Below are 25149 nucleotides of genomic sequence, written 5' to 3'. Positions count from 1 at the left end.
CACGAATTTTAGGAATGAACTATGGATGTGGTGACTTCATTCCAACTATTAGCTTCAACTGACATCTATGCCCTCCAACTTTGGGTGTGCACCAGTAGACACTTAAACTTGTATAAAGTTGAACAAGTGGACACACACGTCCTACGTGGCATAGTACACATAGGACGCCACATAGGACATGTGTGTCTACTTGTTCAACTTTATACAAGTTTATTTGTCTAGTTGTGCACATCCAAAGTTAGAAGGCATAGATGCCACCCAAGGCCAAGTTAAAGGGCACGTTTATGCATTATGCCCTTATACAATTGATGCGCACATATTTCTCTAATAATCAGTTATGCTGCTTCACGTGTATAGGTCCATAATGATCAGGATACAACCTGAAGGGGTTCCACAAGATCCGTAGACCTCTTTGTATTGGAATTTATTTATCCAAGATATGACAATGATAGGAAGGAGTGGAGGTTGCGTATTAGGGTAGAAGGTTAGTAGGGGTAGAGTTTTGTCTTGCCTTGCGAAGGTTTATGCTTGTTAGTTCCTGTCACAGTACCAATCGTACCCTTGTAATTCTCGCCATATGTAGTTATTGTTTCTTTCTGGTAGACTTTACACTGTTTTTCTTATTAACTGCTATGTTTTCTTCTTTCTTTACTAAACTTTGATGCACTTGATTCAAGGATCTTTTGAAAACAGGCTCTCTAACTCCACGAAATAGTGGTAAGGTCTGCGTACTCTACCCTCCCCAGACCCCACGTAGTGGGATTTCACTGGGTATGTTGTTGTTGTTGTTTTAAGATATGACTTAGAGTTCCAAAGATTTTAAGGCATGCCATCCTCAAAGATTTGACTGCTATCATTACCATAATTTTCCATTTTCTTTAAACAGAGACTTAAGCATGATGCAGGAAAATATGTATTCAGTCCCATGGTTGCTAAAATTGTGAAAAATAAGTTTTCCCTTCTGTTCCTAGGAAAACAACTATTTTTGAACTTTGAAAGAACCAAAAAGCTTGACTACAAGCAAACTATTACCTTCCTCCTTTCATCCGCACAAACGTTATGTTGTTAGCAGCAAACGCATGCTCTAATACATCAAGCACATCATTCCAACTGCTAAAGACAAGAACCTTTTCTGCTGGATTCGAAGAAGTGATCCATAAAATTCTTCTGGTGACAGCTTCAATCTAGAATACAACATTCATCAATAAATTGAAAATGCATTACAATTTTTGTTGTTACATACACAAATTCCAACTGTCCTAAAATTAATAACACAGTTCCATATTCAGTTCAAGTTATCAATTTGCAGTTTAGTTAAGCAATTATGTATTAAAAGTAAAACTAATCAAAACTGCGACAATATGCAATGATTCAACGACAGATTTTAGTCCTAACAAGTTAGTGGACTCTCTTTCTAGCAAGTAATTCCTCTTGTTGCAAGGTGCTTGATACAACTTAAATGGAAGAACTTCTCTTCCAACATTCCGATCCGATATAGATCATATTATTTGATTTAAAAGTTGACTCTGTCTAGCAAGTACTTCCTTTTGTTGCAAGGTGATTGATACAACTTAAATGGAAGAACTTCTACTCCAATAATCTAATCTGATATAGATTATACTATTTGCTTTGAAATTTTCCCAACTAACTTCCGTTCTTCAGTCTTCCCATTTCAAATCATTATCTTAATCATTTATTTATCAAATTCAATAAAATAATTTATTTGAAAATTCAACTATTGATTTCCACAATATTCAGACCAAGCCCATACCTATTCACCCTTGAATGGATGAGCTAAGCAACAATGTTCAAGATGAAATAGCATCACATATGCTCTTTGCAGACGATATTGAGTTAATTGATGAAGCTAGTGAAGTGTCAACCAAAAGTTGGAACCATGGAGAAGCACTTTACAGAAGAATGAATTTAGGATAAGTAGGAGTGAGACAGAATACATGCATTGCAACTTTAAACACAATTGAGGTAACTAAATGTAAATAGTTTAGATATCTAGGCCCAATGTCCCCGGTGTGCTAAAAATGGAAAGGAAGACCTAAAATCATGTGTAAAAAAGTTATCATAAATGATTTAAATATATCAGAACCTAGGAAAATCTACTAAAAGATAGAAACCAATGGAAGTTGAAAATCCGTATAAATGATGCCAACTAAAATACTAGTGCTTACTAGAACAGTCTTAATATATTTAGAGAAATAACCACTAGAGAGCCCCTAGTGGTAGATAACCCTTAAGTACGCGTATTGACATATTCGATTGGGATTGAAGATTTATACAGACAACCTCAACTAGCTTGGGATTGCGGCATAGTTGTAAATGTTGTTGTATTCATCCCTAAGAACCTATTTAGTCAAGCTGCCAAAAACTGCTTATTTTGAGAAGCACTTTTGTCAAAATAATTTTTTGTACTTTTGTAGAGAAGAAATTTGTGTTTGGCCAATTCATTTGAGACGTACTTTTTTCATTATTTTAATAAACAATTTTTTTGGTCGAAATTTGATAAGCAGATTGCGTTGACCAATCATTTTAAAAAGGGTTTTGGAGCGTTAAATTACGAAGAAAAAAAAACAGTAAGGCACGTTTATTTAAAGGAGAAATTATTTAAAATATTTAGGATGAAAAACATTAAAGTTATGAGCAAATTATTAACTCGTATTTTTTTTGTAGCGACGACATTGCTATTCCAAAGAGGAAGAGGAGAGATAGAAGAAAGAGACAGTAGGAAATAAGGGAGAAAGAAACTTGTATTTAAAGTTGACGGGCTATTCCAAAGAGGAAGAGGAGAAGAAGAGAAATGTGGAGAAAAGGGAGAAAGACTGGGCAAAAATAAAAGAGAAATAGGAAAACAGAGTTTGTATTTAATTGAAAGAAAGATGTGTTAAATTAGTGAGGGAAAGTTTGACAAATGTAAATTTAGGAAAGGATATTTTTTCTCTTGGAAAATTAATTTTCTGCTTCTGCATCTTGGAAAAAGCAGAAATTTGTAGTTTATTCTACAACAGAAAAACTGCTTCTCCTGCTGCTCAAAAGTACTTATATTGTTGGTCAAACACTTCAAATATCAAAATAAGTGTTTTTCTTTTAAAAAAAGATGCTTTTAGCCTCCAAGAAGCTTGGCCAAACAGGCTATAAGTTAGCTATTATGGAAGGAATGGGAGTAGATAGAATAATATTGGGACACATGAAGTTGCTGGGGAAGTACAATTCAATGATAAATGATAGAATTTGAATCTTGAGTACAAAAGTAAGGAATACCTTTGTACTATATGAACCTTGGACATTTGTAGAAGCTTCAGAATTCTCAGAGACTATAGAAGAAGATGGATATGACTTATTCCGTGTGTCAACAGCATAAGCAATATTTCTGCAGTCAGTATGTTGTCTACAAGTTGGGCACATCAACCAGTTAACCTGAGGCTTCCCATGAAGGGCTAATCTCTTCTCAGTCATTGCAAACAAACCTGCAATGGCAACCATCAAAGTTGGAGCATCATATCCACCTTTAGCATTCGTCACATAACAAAAAAAGGTTTATAGCGTTTATTCAAGTTCTTAGCTGCCGATATGCAGGTTCTGTAACTTCCTACAACCCCACAAAAAAATAGTCTGCCCAAGCTGTGTTAACTCAAATGTTGTTTATGCAGAAAGGAATGTTATCCTTCTCTTCCTGCAACACCCAAAACCCCTCAATTTTAAGGGCACTCAAAATAAATTTAAAAAAACACACAAGGATAAAACAGATATTAGGAACATAATTGTTGACACGAATGTGAAATACAAAAAGTGCAGATAAGATGGGCATATCAACTGTAAAATTAGATAGTTGGATTAGATATAGCCACATGTGTAAAGAGACGTATACTTGCTATAGTGTCCCACATCTAAAGCATGTAAATGGCTAGGATTTCTAGTTCTGTTCTGGAATCCAAACAAAATATGTAACTAAATACTCCCTCCATCCAAGATTATGTGGTACAGTTTGACTTGACATAAAGTTTAAGAATAAAAGGAAAACTTTTGAAACTTGTGGTCTAAAATAAACCTTATATATTTGTGTAGCTATTAAACACTTCATTAAGGGTAAAAGGAAAACTTTAAAGCTAAGTTGTTTTTGATTATAGAAAGGGGGCATTCTTTAGGGACAGATAAAAAGGAAAGGGTGCCATGCAAAAGGAGGGGCTTCTTCCTTCAACATAGGTAATGATTATTCTTCTCCTTCCTGGTACTATTGAATAAGGCACGAAAAGAAACCTGGTAAACAGAAATGGAAAGGAGATGTTTCTATTCATCCAGATCTGTGTACTGTATCCTCAAGTGCAAGACACTCCATGTGTCCGCCCACTCTCCTAGGGATGGCAATGGGGCAGTGCGGGTGTGGAGCGGTGTGGGTTTAGACATATTCAGTGCGGGGCGGGTTTATACATATGCGGGTGTGGGGCGGGGCGGGGCGGGTTGAAATTTAAAATTTTCTATTTTATGCGGGGAGGGCGGGGGCGGGTTAGGGATTTCTAATTTCTTTGCCGTTGGTCTTTTCCTCTCTCCGTTCTGTCACTTTTGCTCTGAAGAGTGAAAGTGTGAAACACTGAAATATTAACTTTGTATTATCCAAAATTTTAACTATCTTCTGCCCTCACAAATAGCATAATATATTAATAATATAATAATTTATTTGTAGAAATATATTTTTAGAATTTATATTATCATATAATTGTAGTTATTGTGCTTAACTCCCTTGATCTAAATTTATGTGGCAGCGTTGAAATTTCAAAATTCAAATTTCTAAACTTTGGTTGTGAATTCGGAAATTAAAATTTTAAGATTTTTTAAAATAAAATTTTATAGCTTTGGAAACTACATAAAATACTACTAAAAATTACAATAATTAACAACTTTTTAAAAAATATATAAAGAAATTTCGATCAAATCCAAAAATGATACACTTTTGAGTATTGACTCTCGAAATTTCAACTATATTACCTAAATTGGGACGAAGGGAGTGATGTTTATGGTCCGAGAAAATCATATTATTTTTGCTCTCAAGGGTATAGTGAATGGCATATAATCAAGTTGTTTAAATTATAAAATCATTAGCTCAGTAGCTCCTAACACAATGCGGTGATTAATATGACGGAACAATTTCACTCTATAGTTTTAGTAACTGCTAATTTAAGCAATCAAAAGTTTCACCTGTAACAAATTTTATTATGTAATAATATCCAAATAAAAATAAAAATAATGCAACACCACATGTATTTAGGGAATATCTCATATAAATTGCATATTTTCAAACTCAATTTTTTTTAGCAGGATGGAAGTTATTATAATTTAAAAGTTGAATGCAATTTTGGTGGAACTAATAAAAAGAAACTTAAGATTGTGGAGCGGGTGGATGCGGGGCGGGTTGATGCGGGTGAAAGTGCTTATGCAGAGTGGGGAGGGTTAAAATTTTGAGGGTGGGAGACAAAACCCGCCCCACCCCCACCCCGCCCCATTGCCATCCCTACACTCTCCTCTTATATCTCACATGATACCAGAATTTTATGAGAAATAAACTCATTCTTTTATTGTTGTTAGTTTCCTCTCCGCCAAAGTCAGGGTGGCAGGGCATTAGCTTCAGTTCACTAGCCCGTCCTGGAGAAAATTTCCTTCCAGCGCCCCTTTCCATTTGTGATAGTTGACCTTTCGTGAGTACTGTATATCAATAGGGACAACCACAGAACTCAAAATTGCAAGCTGAACTGCAGAACCCACAAAGTTGCATATTTTGACAGCCTTATGCAAACTGGGGAGGCTAGCTCCTCATATGCGTACTAGTTTCTTAATTTCCCTTAGGTGGACTAATTTTCCAACTTGACCAATACGGATTTAGACGAGACTTTGGGGGGTGAAACACTGTTCCAGAGACTGCTTTGGATAACTCTTACCTACAATCTCTTAGAATCCACACAGACTTAGCCAAGAAGAAAGATCAATCGAAGAAAAAATCTATACAGATGACACTAACTAGTTGGGATTAAAGTTTGTAATATTGGTATGCTCACATCGATCAGGTATTCAGAAGTGTTTTTAGTTTGTTCATAGACTTGATGCCACTGTAGGGATGAGCATGAGATGTAAAAGGATATTTACCCAGAGAACCTTTAAATTGCCTCAAAAAATAAATTTGAGTAGCTGAATGAAATGGGTCTAATAGAATGGAATGGATATACAGGATTCATATAGTTGATCTAAACTAGCTTGCTATTGAAGCGTACTAATTGTTATGTATATTAACAGTGTAGCAATAAAGAACTAATATCATACTTCCAAAGAAAATAACAGCTCAAAACTAATATCAACCCAGGATACGCACGTCTCTCACCCCAGAATATTCAAATGTCTTTTACAAATTATAATCTTTTTCCCAAGAGGGATAATCTTCTTAATCAACTGTTATTAACTAAGGTGGAAATATATCACCTATCAATAAAAAAGGAAAAGCAAGAAAAAGAAAGTAGTCCTATAAATGCACTAAGCTTAGTAAGATGAAAATGATCTTATATTAGAATAACTGAAAATCCCATTTTCATGGCATAAATTATTTAGTCGAGTCCTTGGAATATATGTACATTTAGCAAGGAGAAAGTTCAGTTTTCTAGAATCCTTATATAAAGTGCATGCAGTTACAACATACAGCTTGCCAGCTACAGCATTTCTAGAACCAAGAGGTTCAGTTACAAAATGCAGTTACGCTTGGTAATATAAATAATATATAACTTGATAATATAAATAGTACATTTGAAAGTACAGTGACTTGAAGCAGAAAAGGGGGATCCAAGGTCATGAGAAACTTACATTTACAACAAATGACATGCCCACATTGGAACACCATCTTTTGATTATTGAGCTTCTCTTGACAAACAGGGCATGTATCTTCCTCAATAATATCTTGGTATTCCTTTTTTTCTTCTGCATGAGCCGCTGCGACAATTGTGGCTTGAGTTATAGTTGAATTTTTACTACTTGCCAGATGGTTAGTTTGTTTGGATTGTACCAAACCCTGTGAAAGATAATATCCACAGGAATGTGAACACACAAAATATGTTCGAAACAAGCTCATGCAGATAATAAGCAGTTGTGTGTAAAACTTAAAATATAAATGGGCGATGCCAAGTTTATATGATTCCGGTGTCAAACAATTAGACATCCAAAGTCACCAAAAGTTAATTTTCTCTTTGTACTTCTGAGAAAAGAGTATGTAATGATGGAAAATGGATGTACCCGCCTCTAAAATTTAAAAAGCAAAAATAGGGGAGCAAAAGAAGAATTAAAAAAGGCCATTCCACAAGCCAAAGGAAATACATGCACAAACATAGACTCAAGTGGTTTTCACCTTTTCTTTTTCTTGCATACATTTCAGGACCATATAGGAACAGAATACCATGGCAACATCAGGAGTATCAAACATATTTTCTAGAATTAGGAGAAATGAATCAAGACTTGGCACCTTACCAACATAGGACCCATAGCCTTAAGAATTAGTTTTGCAACTTCTGCAAACTATAGTTACGGCTCCTAGTTTGGAAAATTTCTTACTCCCTCCGTTTCAATTTGTTTGTCCTACTTTCCATTTTAGTCCATTTCAAAAAGAATGTCTCTTTCCCTTTTTAGCAACTCTTTATTTCCAACTTTCCACATGGTATGTTTACGAGGACAACATTAAAGGGCATTTTGGTACATTTGACGTATCTTTAATTTAAGACCACAAGATTCAAAAGTCTTCTTCACTTTTTTAAACTCCGTACCAATCAAAATAGGACAAACAAACAGAGGGAGTAATTACTTCTTGGACTTATTGCCTAAAAAAGAGGCAAATATTATTCCTATGAAAGTGGTTCAATATACAAATGAGGTAGACAACAAACTGAATGGGATAGATTCTAGAACATATTGGTTTAATTGCAAAATATCGAGTTTAAGTAATGTCTATTACTGAAAGCATATATGAATTCACACCCAGATGACTACTGAATTTCATAACAATCTTGATACACAGGAGAACTCTGAAACTTCTGTTGTTACCTTCAAGTAGCGAAGCTGCCCCTTTATTCTTGATAAAGAAGATAAGAAGAAAAACTTTTCGCTAGACCATTCAGCACTGGCTGCATCTAATTCTCCCGAATCCAAGGCATCAATTGATTTGTCATTCTCATCTTCTTTTAAGCGTAGTCGAGAAGTTGCCATCATAATCTCATCATGAGCACGTAAAACATGGGCTTGAGCTGTTGCCAGGAGCCTTGCTTGCACATACTCCTTTCGCATTGCCTACAAAGAACTATGGAATGAACTACCTTATATAAAGGTGCACATTTTCAAGATGCTGGTCATGAAGGCTTTGTCTTGAACAGACTTTAATAGACTATTATGCCCATAAATAGAAAACTTCCCCGCTTTTAAGAATGCAAAAGATCTCGAAGGCAAACCAAATTAAAAAGACAACTGTTCTAACAAAGGCTTTGATTCAGATACCTCAAGAAGCTGCAGCTGCTTTCTGGCAGCCGATACACCTTCAGCATCTAACAGGCCTCTGGAGTTGCTCTTGATAAGGACCAACACTACTTCCAAATCAGATGGGGCTTTGGACACCTATTAAATGCGCAACCATTAAAGATTTGGTACATTAAAGCTAGAACTATGTAGGTGACCGATGACAGGAATCAGAGAACCAAAGATGGAGAGAGAATACCTAACTTATTTTCAAATCTGAAATCAAAATTTTCCATATTATTCCAGTCAAAAGATACAGAAATTTTCTAATATATGTTATATCAGGGAACACAATTTGCAAATGCAAATTCAGACTCTGCGGAAGATGAGATGCATTTAACTTGATGTCATAACATTAACTGTGTTTTCTTGCAGCTTAACGAAGTATGTTGCCGAATCTCTCTTCATCAAATTCATTAATTTGATAAATATGTTACTTTCGGACTGCAGGGTAGATGTGAGAGGTTCAGGTAAAGTCTATCAAGGTAAAAAATGAAACCATTCAGGCTGAGCAACATTAACAGCAATCTCACCAAAGAAGGTGAAAGAGTAATTAACAGCAACAAAGTATCAAAGCTTGTTGCCTTCATTAGAGCACTTACAAGTTGTAACCACATTTAATAATTGAATATAACTGTAGCTTCTTCCAACAAGTGGTTCAAGCAATCCTATACTACTATGAACACCAGAATTTGACAAAATTGAAAAGAACTTCTAACTTTTTCCAGTCTTTGGCAGTCTAAGAACTAGACTAATCTGATTCCAACGAGTGCAGTGGTGAAGAGGAGATAAGAACTTCCTCCTGGGTGGAGCAGAACATCATTAGACTAAGCAAGGAATTTGGGGCATTATTCGATGGCTCTGAAAAGGAAGCAGAGGCCTTGTTTGTTAAACTTGACCAGAGGAGAGAACAACCAAAAGAACCAACTAACAACAATCAGTTGGTAGCAAAAGAAGTAAGAAACTTAATCTTTGAGGTGAAATACAAAGATGGGGAGCCAAGGAGTGAATTGAGGAAAGGGAAGAGACCACTAATGAAGGTCAAAATTTTATCTTGGAATGTCAGGGGGCTCAATGGTGCAGACAAAAGAAAGTTGGTTAAACAATTAGTACATCAATGGGATGCCAACATTCAGGTTCTCATAGAAACTAAATTCGAGGGGGATGTAAAAAACATTACAGGCGATCTCTGGTCCAATAGATGGCTAGGGGAAGAGCATTTAGAAGCCAGGGGAAGCAGTGGTGGAATTCTTATTATGTGGGACAAGAGAGAATGGCTGGGGAAGCTGATTAATGCTGGAAACCAATCGATTCTATCTAAAGTTATTGGCATAAACCAAGAGATGACATGGAACCTTCGTGCAGTTTATGCTGACTGCAATAGGGCCACTAGAAGAAATCTTTGGAATGAACTGATTACTTGCAAAACTCTTTGTGATGGACCATGGGTTGTTTGTGGTGACTTCAATGTCACAAGGTATGTGTGTGAAAGGACAAACTGTAACAGGATCAATGGGGCAATGGTTGAATTTTCTGACTGCATCAATGGCTTAGCCATCAGAAAGGAAACAAGGAGGGTGGGGAATACAATTTGGTGAAGTGGGAAGAAACTCAACTGAGCAAAAATGAGGGAGGACTAGCCATCAGAAACCTAAAACTACACAATCAGTGCCTTCTCATGAAGTGGTTGTGGAGGTTTAGTGAGGAGGAAACTTCACTCTGGAAAGAAGTCATCTCTCACAAGTATGGTCAAGAAAGTCATTGGGTCACCAATGAGGTCAACAGTACTTATGGTGTTGGTGTGTGGAGAGCTATCAGATCAACATGGCCAAAAATGCATGGAAATACCAGAATCAGAATAGGAAATGGGCTCAGCACTCTCTTCTGGAAAGATCTCTGGATAGGCCAATCCACTCTCCAGGAACCCTTCCCTGATTTAATGCTATTAAGCTGCAATCCTGTAGCTACAGTGCGGAATGTTGGTCTCCCCAAGGTTGGAACCTAACATTTCGAAGACACCTTAACGACTGGGAAGTGTGGCAAACATGCTGAATGTACCAGGGGTCTTCACTGGCACAACTTCTGATCCAGATTCTTTAAGATGGAAACACACAGAAGATGGCATCCTTACAGTGAACAGACTCTACAAGAAGGAAAACAGCAGCTCAACACATGGGGAAGTCTCAAAGCTCAGGAAGTCCTTATGGAAGATTAAGGCCCCTACTAAAATCAAATGTTTCACTTGGCTGGTGGTCAGAAGGGCTTGTCTCACTCAAGAAGTTATCCAAAAGAAGGGAAGGACACTTGTACCCAGATGTTTTTTGTGTAATGAAATTGGGGAAACAAATAATCATTTGTTCATGCATTGCAAACTGCTCAACTATGGCACCTATTCTTTACTCTCACTAAAATTGAGTGGACAATGCCAGAGCACACAGCTGACCTGGTGAGCTGTTGGATCAGAAGAGGTGGCAGCAAAAGCCAGAAAAAGTGGTGGAGGATGATACCTTCCTGCATTTAGTGGTCAGTGTGGAAAGAAAGAAATGGGAGATGCTTTGAAGACAAAGTTAAGTCCATTCATGATGTAAAATGGAGTTGTCTAGTCACACTGTTTTTTTGGTGCAAGTAGAACTGTATAGAGGAAATGGATGAATTTGTAGATTTCTTAGGAGCTTTGTAAATCTAGACTCTATTTTCTCTTTTTGTAAAAAAAAATTGAAGGTGGCCAGCATCCCTTAATGCTGAGGAATACAACATTACTTCTGTCAAAAAAAAAAAGAACAAGACTGAAACAGTGAAAAGTGAAAAGGCTGCTGCTGCTGCTTTAGCTGAAGTGAAAACAATCATTTTATTCAGAATAAGCAAAGATATAATCATTACGCACCATAATGTTCTCTAAGTCCCTCTTCTTTCCAAAATCTTCATATTCGGTGGTAGCTGAACCTGAATTCCTGTCTGTTCGGGCTAAAGCTGTATAGAAACGATTCAGTTGAGACTTCTTCTTCTGCAGATCTACAGCCTCCTCAGCAGATGTAATCACCTCTCCACTCTTTCCTTTGTTAAGACGAAAAAGTCTGGCTTCATAAACCTGGAGACAGTACAACATTACTACACCACATTAACCCGGAATGGAGTAATGGGGAGAAATCTCAGAATATACTACATCACAATATTTAGATACCTAATGGCATAACTTCAATAGTCAAAAAATAAGGAAGAAACTAGAAAACCAGACCTGGAACAAGTCATTTAGTTCACAGTGAACACATAATACCCCTTCAGAATCAGCATAGCATTTTGGACAGTATCTAACACGAGCAATATCCTCCTTCCTAGGATTGCCCATTGTCTGGTCAATTTCCAAAAGCTTAACAAGTAAACATTCCCTCGAACTTTCCAGTGAATCTAAACCACTCTGAATATAGATCTTCAAAGCAGTTATGCTGCGGAAACTGTAGTGAAAACAATATATGAGTACATTATTAGCAAAATGATTGGGTAACAAAAAGATTGGTATTTCCACATACTGAGATAAAATTTGGAAGGACACACTTATAAACAGGGCATAGTTAAAGGAACAAAGGAAGCCTGATTTCTTTATGATTTTTATTATAAAGATGCAAGCTGATTTTATTTTTTTTTGGTGAGATCCACTGACAGGTTCCTCTCCTCAAAGAAAAGAACCAAAGATCGGCTAAAAGAAGAGCAGAGAAGCAAGGAGAAAATGAACGAGAAGGGGAGGGAGAATCAGGACCATCTTGTAGCATATGCTCGTCCATGGTAGAAATCTTGCTTGTTGTGTTCATGTGCTTGATGTGCCGGGGATTTCACGGCACATTCAATGCTTTTTAACAAAGGATTTTGTAGTTCTTAAGTATGTTTTTGTGCGATATCATGGGATTTTTTGTTTATGTGCAGGAAGACAGAGTGCGTGCGCAAAAGTTGGAGTTTTGAGCTAAAAATGACTAAGTGTTGATCTGTGAAAGAAAATGACGGACAGTAGAATCAATCCACAGACCATCTAGTTACTCGTGGAAGTGGATCTGCAAGGATACAAGTTTGTTTCAAGCTGACGGCCCGTGAAACCAAACGACGGACCTTCCAGTTACTAGTAGAAGAGGTTCTGCAGAGGTACAATTTGGACTTCATTCTAAGGGCCTTTTGACAGACCGTGGAACCAGCCCACGGATCATGCTGTCACTCGTCAACCAAGGTTCCATGAAGAAATTTTTGGTCTCAAACCACGGTTCAAGAAGACGGATCGTCAAAGTGTTCACGGACCGTGGACCGAGTCGTGATTACCTGCAAATTCCAAAACTAACAAGGGCAATTGACGGTTGACTTCCAACTTCCACAGACCGTGGATCTAAATGACTGTCCGTGGAGTACACGGCCAAGTTTTCCTTAGTTTGTTTAGGATAGGTTTTTATGTCTATAAATACTTTCCTTAGATTTTCTTTTGACGGTTACACATTATTACTGACTTCTTGAGCTGACACACGACATTGTTGACTTGTTCTTAATTCTTGGAGTTCGTGACATGTAGTTTGATCATTGTTTGTGCTAATACAATTCTGATTTTATTATTCTTCTCTTGTAAGTTCATTGCTATGATTTCTTCTACATCTTTTTCTATTGTTCGAGCATGCATGAGTAGTTAATCCCTTTGCTTTGAATTTTTTTAGCAGTTGCAAACGTTAGAACTTGCCATAAAGCTTAACTTGCTTGATAAAAGAAGTAGAAATTAGGAAAAGAGATTAACAACGGAGATTTGAGGTTTCTAACCCCCATTTAATGACTTGAGTTATTATAAGGAAAGTGAATCTGAAACTAATGACGAGGCTTGCTACTTAAACACTCGATGACTGAAAGGATTTAGAGGATATCCATCTATTTAGGTCGAAAGACATTAAATGAACCATAATTGTCAGTTTTGCATGTATAATACCGAGATAGATCGCCAACAAAATAGACTTACTAAAGTTATGAAATCATATGGAACACAGTGCTAGTCTCTTCTCACATATTGAATACAACAAAACAAGTTCTTAAACATCTTACTGATAACTATAAATCTTGAAATCTTTTACTTTCTAGGTCAACCCCCCTCGAAATATTGACTAATGGTTGAATAACCACCATTGACATATTTCTCGCCATATTCCATGTGGTATTCGACCCCAACTGTAACACAACATAATTTCATAACATTTAAAATAATGAGTTTGCGATTGACGAGCCAAATTATCACGTTTCGAGTCAACCGTCGAGAATATGTCGGGATAATAATCATAAATGGGTGATAATACAAAGGAATATTTATATTAAGTCATTTGGAATTCTTTCAGACCAAAGTTATAGGCTAAAGGGAGCCATGGAACAAAACTCCTAATTGACGGATTTATTGATGAAAAGTTTTCATATGATCTTATTTAGCAAGCAAAACTTTAGGTACTGATTCAACAAAACAATTTATGTTTGAACCCAACCATTCTTCCAAATAAAACAGCACTAGAGAAGATGATTCCAGGAAAAGAAAAAACTAATTTGAAAGAAACTTGGTACCATATTTACATACAAAACAACAATAGAGTTGATTACAACAAAGAATCCATTGGAGATGCAAGAAGTTGTAACTCTTCATGCTGCAATAAGGATGCCAATGCACGTGTCCTTCACAGCAATTGCCATCAAACAGTTGCAAAATGATAGCAAATAAGTTTGATGGACAAGAAAAGACCCTAGAGTAAAGAATAAATCCATTACTTACCAGGAAGCAACTTTTGATGCCCTAGAGGTGTTCAGAGTCCCAGAAACAGCTTCTCCTATTTTCCTGATCAATTCGTTTGAAGAGTCGTTGGTTTGCTCGATATGATGCAAAGCTTCCAGCCACCAAGCAGTATACTGGTTCTTCCTATCACTGAATGCATTACATACCTTCAAACATAAGATACAAGAAAATGTAAGTGGAACTTGCAAAGCTTGTATAGAGAAAGAGACCAAGTACAAAAAGAAATAGGAAACAATTGAGGGGTCTAAACTCAAGACATTCCAGGCATTTCAAGTTTAGTAGCTAATCATGACTGTAGAAAAAGTCAGAACTGTCTTCTAATAACACATGAACTAATAGGTCTCACGACACCACTACTCACACCAAAATTAGATGTTTTTGGTCTATTGATGCTGAACAGTTTTTGAGGATACTCCTGTATATGAAAAATTAAACATCTAATGTCGAAATACTAAGGGGAATTATTAGTCTCTATTTTGCAAAAAGGATGTTGTATCGCTTGGTCTATTCAATTTGCCTTCAAAACTCTTTAATGTAAATGTTTAAGCTGTTGGTGGTTATAAATATTTTCTTTTTCAACTGTTGGCTGGAACAGATAGTTTCTTTTTTCACTGGGAGACTTTGCAGGTCGAATATCTGTGAAAGACAAGACCTTTCCCAGGACCTTCTCTTGGACGTTATATTTCTTAGTTAGATGCTCTCCATCATCTAAGAGTTCAGTTTTCTGACAGAAGCACTCAAGTACAGGAAATACTAAACAGCATCCTCAAACAATTACAGATATCTTCTGTGAAAAAAGTCAGGCCTGTTCAAAACAATAAGTATAGCCAAAGGTTTTCCATATCTATGAAGACCTATTCTGAATATTACCTGATCATATGACTTTTTGAATTCTTGTTGGGCCCCTGCCAGCTTCAAATTAAAAACAGATAGGAATTTTTCCTTCAATTTTTCACATGCTGTTGTCATTGTACATTTGGACAAAAAATTTAACCTAGTGACAGAATTTTCATCAACAGAATCGTTTGCCAGTGAATTTGCCATTAGCTTGGATGGACCATCAGAGTTAATCAATAACATGTTTTCTTCCTTAACTTTGTCTTCCCTGAATAGGGCACCTTTATCGCTTTCTTCAGCATCTTCTATGTTGGATACTTCATCTCTTGCACTTCCAGGTACACATTCAAGCTTTTGCAAACTATCAGAGCTGAGTGGGAGTACCTCAGAAAGATTATGTGTAATATGGATGTTTAACAGCGGATCCAACCGGAAATCTTCGGAATGGTCTTCCGCTAAAGCCAGTGCTTCTTGGTACAATGATACGGCTTGGGAATAATTTTGATTAATTATAGCAATACCCGCCAGTGCATTCAAAGCAACAACCAAATTCCGGAGGGCTTCCTCTCCTTCTACCTTAGTCTTACTCACCAGAACCTACAAAAAGTACCTTTTATATACATGTTTGACTGGAAACAGCATTTAAGAAAGAACAGCTTTCTGACCCTGATTAACAACTTACCGACAGGATCTCCTCCATAGTCATGGGAGACTGTTGTAGCGATCGCAACCCAGAGCTCCCAACCTGAGGGTGGCAACAGGCTTGGCGCAGTTTTAGAAGTGAGTTAAAGAGCTTGGCAGCCTCTATATTGGTGATAACAACATCAGATGCAGCATCTTCCAATTGGGAACCTGCAACTGAAGTAAATCTCAGAATACATTGCTTTCAATAGTATTATGAATGAAAAGAAGAAATCTAACAACCAGGTATTTTTCTCTTGTATATATCATTTTTGAAACTTCCAATAAGCTCACGAGCGTCATTCACACACGTATCGTGCTGCCTTTGATAAAAGTGCTCTTCAATTGGTGAAAGAGAAAGCCAAGAGACACATTCTTCTTGAGGTGGAAGCTGCAGTTCATCAGCAACATGCACCTTTGATGACCTCCACATCAGGTGCTTAAAGAAATCATGCACAAAAGCCATCGCTCTGGAATCTCCCCTCTGGAAAAGAAAAGAGAGATTTCCGAGAGGGAGTGAGAAAGGGGAAAAGAGGACAGAAAGATAAGATAAGTGAACTTATAAGCATCAATTGCAATAAATAGTATATTCAATGATTGCTAAAGAAAGGCCAGGGCACAAACCTCATAAGGATCACGTATAACATCGGTCCACCACCTAAAAGTATTAAAGGGACTTGCATTGAGGAATCTCAAGAGACCAAACAAATCATCCAGTTTCCTTTGTATGGGAGTCCCCGTAATGCACCATCGATGAATTCCATGTAGTCTTAGGGCCATTTCAGTTGCAGCAGCAGCATTATTCTCCACCATTTGAGCTTCATCCAGACATATTCTCCACCATAATATTCTGGTTAATAGAGTAGGTATGACAGGATATCTGCAACATGAAACGCCAGAGATTTTATCCTCGATCTATAAACAAGAAAGGCTATGAAATATAAGTAGACCAATGCAGCAATCTGGTCAGATTTCCTAGCACAAATTGATCCTGGATGATAAGGTCAAAAGACGAAAAACCAGCACTATCTCATCACTCAAGAATATCTTTCAGACTGAAAGGTCCAAGCCGGACGTGTACATAATCACCTCTTCAAAGATTTGTTAGCCTGAATCAGTACCTTACTTTCAAGCGAGATTGTTTGGGGATCATGCCTTGAACAAAACACATACCTATGATCCTCTAAACAGGTATTGTAACTTAAAGTGCTTTTGAGAGCATTATTTTGCTTTCCACCAAGTTTCCATGAGAACAGAACAGAAGAAAGGAAAAAGCATAAAAAGGAGACTGAAACTTGACTTGAAGTAATGGCTTCAGACATCTCCTAAACATCAAGGAAAAACACGGAAAAATTAATTGTGTCCAAAAAAATCTGTCCATCTACTCACACTGAAAGCCTTCAGTATTTCCAAATAGTACAAGCTTTAAAACACCCTGCTAGAGTTTCAGAGTTCACATTGGTTTGGAGAAGGAGCACAAAGCACTAGTTGCATCATTAATGCACATGCATGATCCTTAGCAACCAAACGTCCATGGTCATTATCATCAAATATGAAACTAATGAAGGTAATAAAATTGTTCAGCAAAAGAAAACTAGGGATAATACCTTATAAAAACAAAAAAAAAAGAAAATTCTAAGGAAACCTTTTAAGGTTGTGTTAGGTCCAAGTGCCATAACATGGTATCAGAGCAAGACCCATCCCATTTCTTGTTACGCGATGTTTGATTCCCATATTAAATTGCCATGCTCCAGATGTCCAGCCCTGGCCATCGGGGGGGTGAAGAGTCCCACATCGGTCATATAAGGGGAGCATTAAACTCTTTAATATGGCTTGGGAAATCCTCACCTCTTGAGCTAGCTTTTGGAATTGAGTTAAACCCATGGTCCATAACAACAACAAAGAGATGTACAAAATTAAGAAAATACAATCAACATGCCAACCATACACAGTTTCAGAACCAATAACCTGATCCATGTAATAGTCAGTCAAATACTTTTCAGAAGTTGTCACAGAAAAAATAAAGGATAGGCACTGGGGAGACAAGAACCAGATAGTGCATAAGAAGCAAACAAGGGAAGCATTCGTCACTTCTAGGACAGTAATATTAATACACTCAGGAACTAACCAACAAAAGTCAACATCACAACCATGTCTCTCCAAAACCAAACAGATAGAACTTCCTGAGGTCAATCACTCAAAGAGAAGGAAAACTCTGCTCTGGTAAGGAGTGACAAGGTTGTAGATCCATAGAATATACTTTTGAATTAATAAGAGAACCAGTAACACTTCCGAAGCTACATTCCAGCATCATTTCTTTAAGCTGTAGCATCATGCAGGAGTTTGCAGTGATGCCTTGATTACAGCATTAAGAACTGACAAAAATCAGTAAAAGCAGCACTTCTACCTTGAGGCAACTCTCTAACCAAGCAAACTCATAAAACAGAAAAAGGAAATTGCAGGCTGAAGGATACCTTTTCTCAAATCTCAGAGCTCGACGGTCACCTTCATGCCTGTCAGAGTCATGTGATAAGTCCTCTTTCAGTACATCATAAGTTGTCAAAACGATGTTGGCATTGAGAAGTTCATTTATATCTGGCAAGGGTGTTTGTGATAAAGGGTTATTCCTCACTCCTTCATAAATGCATGTTTTCACAGCACCAGGACTTGTATGACTAGCAATAGGAAAAAAATGATGGGTAAGCAATCCAGATAAGAAACTTGAATAAAAATTCAATAAAGAATGGAATTAAGTTTTAGCATATATGGACTAGAAAGGCAAGAAAACTAACACACATTGCCATGAAAAACAACCTGCTCTTAGTCATCATAAAAGGAAGAGCACATTAGGAAAAAGTGTAAGGTCAACCAACAAATGACTGTACAAGCCAAGACCATAGGAAAAAGGAAACAAAAAAGTCCCTTCTTTCACAGTTTCCCCTGGTCACTCCCAGAAGTTAAGGAAACAGAAAAAGGAAGAGAGTCTCACTGAGTTCTCTACAAGACAGCTAAAGCACAAAAGTGGACTCATCAACCACGTCAGACCAACTAGCCCTTTGTGCTTATGAGTGATAGTTTTCTTATATCAAAAACCGGTCATCTAATTAGGAGAGCTTTAGACGTATTATTTTCAAACATTTTGGGCAGAAAATCTTCTGTTTTTATAACGATAAAGCAGTTCTTATTCAACTTTCAGTAATCAAGATGGTACTGACAATGATATTGAAGTCTGGACTTGAATAGGTTACATAACAGAAGATTCTAACAAGTTATAAAATCAGAAGAAGCAGTAGAAAAAAATCCATTTGTATGTCGTCAGTTCCTTTTTGTTTGTCCTTTTGTTGGGTTTTTTTTCTTTTTGGTGAGGGATAGATGCAGGGTCATGTGTTTCAAATTGAGTCCATCTTTTTTACCAAGAAGGTCACTCTATTCTCTAATAAGTGGTTTAAGATCAGACCAGAATTAAACTGACTACAATTTCTAAACTCACCCACATTGGTATGGCAAAGTTCAATAGCAGAATTTCCTGTATTCATACTCAGCAGAATAAGTAGTAGTAGTACCTCGCTACACACGCTTCTCGCTTTCGTCTGAGAAGCGACAGCTTTTTCATTTCACTTTGCTTTCACACAACCCTTGCCTCGCTTTCAACAACGCTATTTCCAATTTTTAAAGGACACGGGTTCAAGCCTTGGAAACAGCCTCCAACTGAAATGCAAAGTAAGATTGCGTACAATAGGCCCTTGTGGTTGGGCCCTTCCCCGGACCCAGCGCAAAGCGAGAGCTTTAGTGCACCGGGCTGCCCTTTTTTTTAACACTTCTAGATTTCTAGTTAAGCTTAAGGTATTTATCAGCCTACATAATCTGTTATATAACTAGACACAGTGTTGTCAAAATAGAATGCAGTTTGTTGTTACCGTAAAGAAATGGATCTTGGGCCTAACTCAACCCCAAAAGCTAGCTCAAGAGGTGAGGATTACCCAAGACCATATATGTTGGACTCTTCAACATCCCACCTCACGCCCAGGGATGGACATATGGAGAGTGGCAATATAATATGGGGCCCAACATCGGGAATCAAAGAATTGGGATGGCTCCTGCACTGATACCATGTAAAGAAATGGATCTTGGGCCCAACTCAACCCCAAAAGCTAGCTCAAGAGGTGAGTATTACCCAAAAGCATATAAAGAAACCACATATCCCTTTTTCATCCAATGTCTGACTCTTTAACAGTTACTTCCCAGCATCTCATCAGATCCGAAACAATTCCAACCATGATATTACACAACAGGATAAAAGATGCTCAACAATAGCCAAGAATACTTAGACTAAATGTTGCCGACAATTTCCATAACACGAAATTATGATTCACAAAGAAGTCTAGAGCACGATTTGTCCTGATTTGATTGGAGATCCCACAATAATTCTAGGAGAACATGAGATCAAGAGATAAGATGAAAAAGCTACCCAAGCTCTAATATGAGGATGTATGGATATAATATGGTTGTTTTATTAACTGACCGAACATATAGTCAATCCCATGAGAATGAAGTAACTAAAACAATAGACCAGTAATCAGGGGCGGATTTATGTTGCACGGAGGGGGTGCCACTCCACCCCATATATATACATGTATATTTGTATATATATATTTATAAGAAAAGTATAAATGTTAAACGCGGCACCCTTAGAAATAATGAGCCTTGTGGTGCCAGTGGTTAAAGCTCAGGTTTACCACCGTAGGGATGCAAGTTCGAGTCTTGCTATGGGGGTGTATTTTCTTAAAACTTTTTCTATCATGCAAGACAACGATAGCGAATATATTGTAAAAAGAATTGTGAATAAGTAGATTAGAATTCTAGACCTCTTGAAAATAAAATATTAACTAAACCAAAAGAACAAGTCTAAATTTTGTATGCAAATTTGCTAATAAATATTAAGTATTGTCTTGCTCTACGCTGGAGCTTTTACCATATGTTACTGTTCAAAGTAGCATGACACCCAGAGATTCAAAATTCTGAATCCACCTCTACCAGTAATATATGAAGTGAGATAGTCAGTGTATAAAATATTATGCCTAATGTCCACATTGGAAAATAAGTATTTAGTACTACGTAAAGTATGTACATAAATAGGGCTTAGTATAAGACGGTTCAGTTATGCATCTTAATAATATTCTGCTATGCCTTTTTATTTCTCACCTGGTATCAGAGGATTGGTGAGAAAATTATCACAAAGAAAATTATCATTGTGAGAGCGACATCCGAGAAGAAAGGACTCAGCGTCATGCAATTTTACATTGATTTCAAAGTTGTCTACATCAAAATCATTTTTCATCACTATTGTGCAAAAACAATTCCACCACAAAGTTCCTCAGACCCGACAACCAAACCCCAGTATACCAGTCCAATAGGAACCTCCCCACGTGCCGCTGACATTTAGGGTTCCGGCTGGTGTGTCAGCCCACGTACCAGTGTGTAAAGCACTCTTCCAGCATTCTCCAAGAAAGATTCTTATTTTGTGGTGGTCGCCTACCTCTTTCAATTCGACCATTCAATATTTTGTGGACAATCAGTCACCAAAACAGTGTTCCCAGTGAAGTGTTCCCAGTGAGGACTGTTTTTCTGTCCAAGTTTGTGTGTTTCTAGCAGTGTTTAGAACTTCTTTTGCACTACGGATCTCGGCTGCAGCTTTTAAAGCTCTCATCAATGCTTTTCGGATTTTTTTGGGTGACTTTCTGGCCAACCTACGTCAAGCAGCAATTATACAACCACTCAGCATTCTTCTCAACTTTATTTTGTGATTATTTAGTTAGCTCTCTTCAATCCAACCATGTTATTTAGAATTGGTGTTGGGTTTTTTAAGTCCCAAATTGGTGCTTTAGGGGTGGGATGGCCTCTTTATATGGTCTTGGACAATTCTCATCACTTGAGCTAGCTTTTTGGTTGAGTTAGGCCTAATTTCAATTTCTTTATCCTAGTATCTTGACTCAGGCCCATCTCAATCCATTGTTTGCCCAATGTTAGGCCCCCATCTTATACTGTTCACATTCCGAATGTCCATTCCTAGACTGCGGGGGAGTGTTGGTCCCAAATTGGTGTTTTAGAGGTGGGATGGTCTCTTTACATGGTCTTAGGAAATCTCTACCTCATGAGCTAGCTTTTGGGGTTGAGTTAGTCCCCAAGTCCATTTTTTATTAGGTTCCAAAAACATGAGATTTGGAACTCAAATCTTATGATTACTTTGGAGCCCTTAAGAGTAAGTTCAAACTATTTAGCTTGGGCTTCCTAAATGGAAATTTGGTGCAAAGGACAAGGTGTTCAAGGTTACTTAACAAAAGAGACTATTGAGGAAGATGGCAAGGCTCAAGTGCAGTGGGAAAAGGTTGTGCTCAATTATGTAGTCACCAGTGGATATCTATTGATTTCAAGTTGATGCCTTTATTTCATCCTTTACAGACTTGTTATTAGTTTGGAAAAAGGACCACACTTAACATATTAATGGTATTTCTTGCTTTTATGATGTGATATCTCTGATGATAAACTTATAAAAATAGAAATTGGATATGTTTACTTACTAATACTTGGGAAAAGTATAGGCAGACATGGAGGAACTTAAAAAGTTGATGCAGTTATTGCTAGAGTTGAAAAACAACATGAGCAACGGCAGAAGATATTTCTAGTCTAAGTTGCTCGGACTCGGGTGCGGGTGTCCGATACGGGTGCGGATCTAGAGGCCGGATCCTCTATGATCTAAATTTTAAAATTCGGGGACACAGATCCATGTTAGGATACGGGTGCGGGGATTCGGCTAAAAATAATTCAAATATCTAAAAATAAAGTTATAAAACCTAAATTATGAGATATTATGTGGAAAACTCGAGGAGAAAATACTGATCAAGAGGAGAATCTTGGAAGGAGATAAAAGAAAAGGGAATGCAATAGAAATTTATAATTACAAGGTATTCCATTTTCTTCAATTTCAACTTAGTTTTTGTTTTGATTACATCAATAATTGAACTGTCCAAAATTTCTCCCTTGAATTTGGTCAAAGTATCCAAACCCAGTTGACCAGATCGGGTACGGATCCTGCACCCACACCCACGTTGTGTCGACACGGGTGCGGAATCGAAAGTGAAGATTCTGAGCAACTTAGTTTCTAATTCATACACTTGTTGGACTTCCTAATGACCTTTATTTGATGTGTGACCAAACTTTGGTTAGTCCTACTCTTCCTACAATTGATGAACTATTCTCTCGATTACTTTGCCTTTTGCTCCGCCACCTAGTCGCACAGTGGTCTCATCACTAACTGATGACTCTTCTGTTCTCACATTCAGACAAAGGAAAATCAGACATCTCAAACTATGGACAATCGACGAGGAGGATGTATTTTGAAAGATCTCAATCCAAATGTAGTTCTTATAATAAGCTTAGACACACTCGTGAAGTATGTTATTCTTTTCATGATTGATCGTGAGTTCCTTCAATGTTGAAGGAGCAATCAGCAATCTCCACAAGTAGCCTTTGTTTCTCAGAATAATACATCTGTTGCTAGTAATTATGTTGCTTGTATTTCACAGTCTAATACTCTTGAACCATGGGTCATGGACTCTGGCGCTTCTGTGATCATATTTCTAGTAAAAGATCACTTTTGAGTCGAGGATGTATGGATATCAAATGGTTGTTTTATTCACTAACTGAACATACAGTCGAGTAATGCAAGGAGAACAAAGCAACTACAAGTAAATAACAACAACTAATGTTATGATAAAACATATATGAGTGCATATCTGCAAACTGATTCACAGACAACAATAGACTACTGCCTCAAGGTTTAAATTCAGTAATACAGTTTAATATCGTTCATCCTTTAAAATCTTTAATAGAAGGAGCTCTGAACATTATATGAAGAGATTAATTTTTTCCAAAGAAACATCAACTGAGAAGGGCAATAACTAATGGCTCCTCTTGATACCAAATAATAATACATGAACGAAAATGTTTTGGTTGGTAACATCTATGTCAACTGGTTTATATATAGTTACACCTTTCATGAACTGTACTCTACTGGAATATTGAGGAAATCCAAGGAAAATAACATGTTTGAAATGGAACAAGGAAAAATGAAAGGATAAGTAAGAATACCGAACAATTTCAGCATGCCACTGAGGCAATATAGGAGCTGGACACACTATAAGAGTTGCACCAGAGGCAACTGGCGTTACACAAGCTTGGATCAGTTCTGAGCACAGCTGGCAGATATAGCCGTCTTCCATTTCAACTATTTTAACATCGTTTTTGCGTTTAGCATGCTTGTGCATATTCCCAGTTGACTGCTGTTCAGTTAAGATTGCTTTGGATTTTGTATACCTCTTGTTAGATGAGTAGCCCACACAATCTGCATGTTGCCACGCATCACAAACATCACACTGAACCCACAACCCTTTATATTTGATGCTTTCACTCACAGAACCACATATACATTCAACACGATCTCTTTTCAGTCTTTTCAGACTATTCTTTTGACCCTCATCACACAGAAATTCACCAGTAAAACTGTCAATGGAAGATGTTGCCACCTGATGTGTAAAGATACAAGCAAGCAGTTCAACAGTCTTTCCCAGCCCCATCTCATCTGTAATATAACAATAACAGAAGAAGCAACCAAAGCTAAGTAAGGCTTTCAATGACTGTAATATGTCGAAAGGCACTGTTCACAGTTGAGGTACCTAATGTCTGCAGAATTGTCTAACATCATATATAATCAAACATCCAAAGCATAAACCAATTACTTATATGGAAATTATATCAGAAAACAAGAAATCCATCCCCTAACTCAGTGATACAGTAACTGAATATGAGGGAAGTGTTTTAATACAAAAGAAAAAATGAAGGAAAAAAAACTCTTTCAAAGAAACAAGACACGTTTGTTATCCAAGGCAATTACATGTCAGACAGAAAATTAAATCCATATTTTAATCAATAAGGTAAGATTTCATCAATGAACAGACCAAGAAGGTCCTAATATGTACAGAGGATCAACCAGCGCAAAGAAAAAAAACCAAAAACAAACGACGCTAAAATAATGTATGATCCTATCTATCCTAAAGATTTTACGGTGTCCAACACATTTTTAATTGTCTTCCCTGAGGATTGAAAGCAATAACATACAAAGGTAGATCAAGGATGGAAGACTGGCAAATTCAGTCATTTTGCTTACCAGCTAAAATACCACCAGGAACAACTGGCGGGACACTCTCTGGACACAAGGATACATTTCCACTGAAAAGTAA

The 25149-nt window shown here is 37.2% G+C and overlaps 1 protein-coding gene across 6 annotated transcripts in view; it reads right to left on the bottom strand.

The window, feature by feature from the left end:
- The window catches only part of LOC129896695 (uncharacterized), a 29106-nt gene that overhangs the window by 2042 nt on the left and 1915 nt on the right, over positions 1-25149 (bottom strand). The window contains exons 4-18 of one of the 6 annotated variants that reach the window (XM_055972633.1): positions 25077-25138; positions 24002-24491; positions 18328-18528; positions 16478-16733; positions 16097-16337; positions 15855-16030; positions 15206-15769; positions 14315-14481; positions 11780-11996; positions 11429-11632; positions 8527-8643; positions 8080-8322; positions 6853-7057; positions 3274-3479; positions 1033-1184 (exon numbers count right to left, since the gene is read on the bottom strand). In XM_055972633.1, the coding sequence (XP_055828608.1) occupies positions 1033-1184; positions 3274-3479; positions 6853-7057; positions 8080-8322; positions 8527-8643; positions 11429-11632; positions 11780-11996; positions 14315-14481; positions 15206-15769; positions 15855-16030; positions 16097-16337; positions 16478-16733; positions 18328-18528; positions 24002-24491; positions 25077-25138 (3501 nt within the window). The other 5 variants (XM_055972634.1, XM_055972635.1, XM_055972639.1 and 2 more) reach the window with 5 other exon arrangements.

This window comes from Solanum dulcamara, chromosome 7 (genome assembly GCF_947179165.1).
Source record: "Solanum dulcamara chromosome 7, daSolDulc1.2, whole genome shotgun sequence".
Classification (NCBI taxonomy): domain Eukaryota; kingdom Viridiplantae; phylum Streptophyta; class Magnoliopsida; order Solanales; family Solanaceae; genus Solanum; species Solanum dulcamara.
The sequence above is the reverse complement of the archived record's forward strand: the minus strand, read 5'-3'. Positions and strand labels throughout refer to the sequence as shown.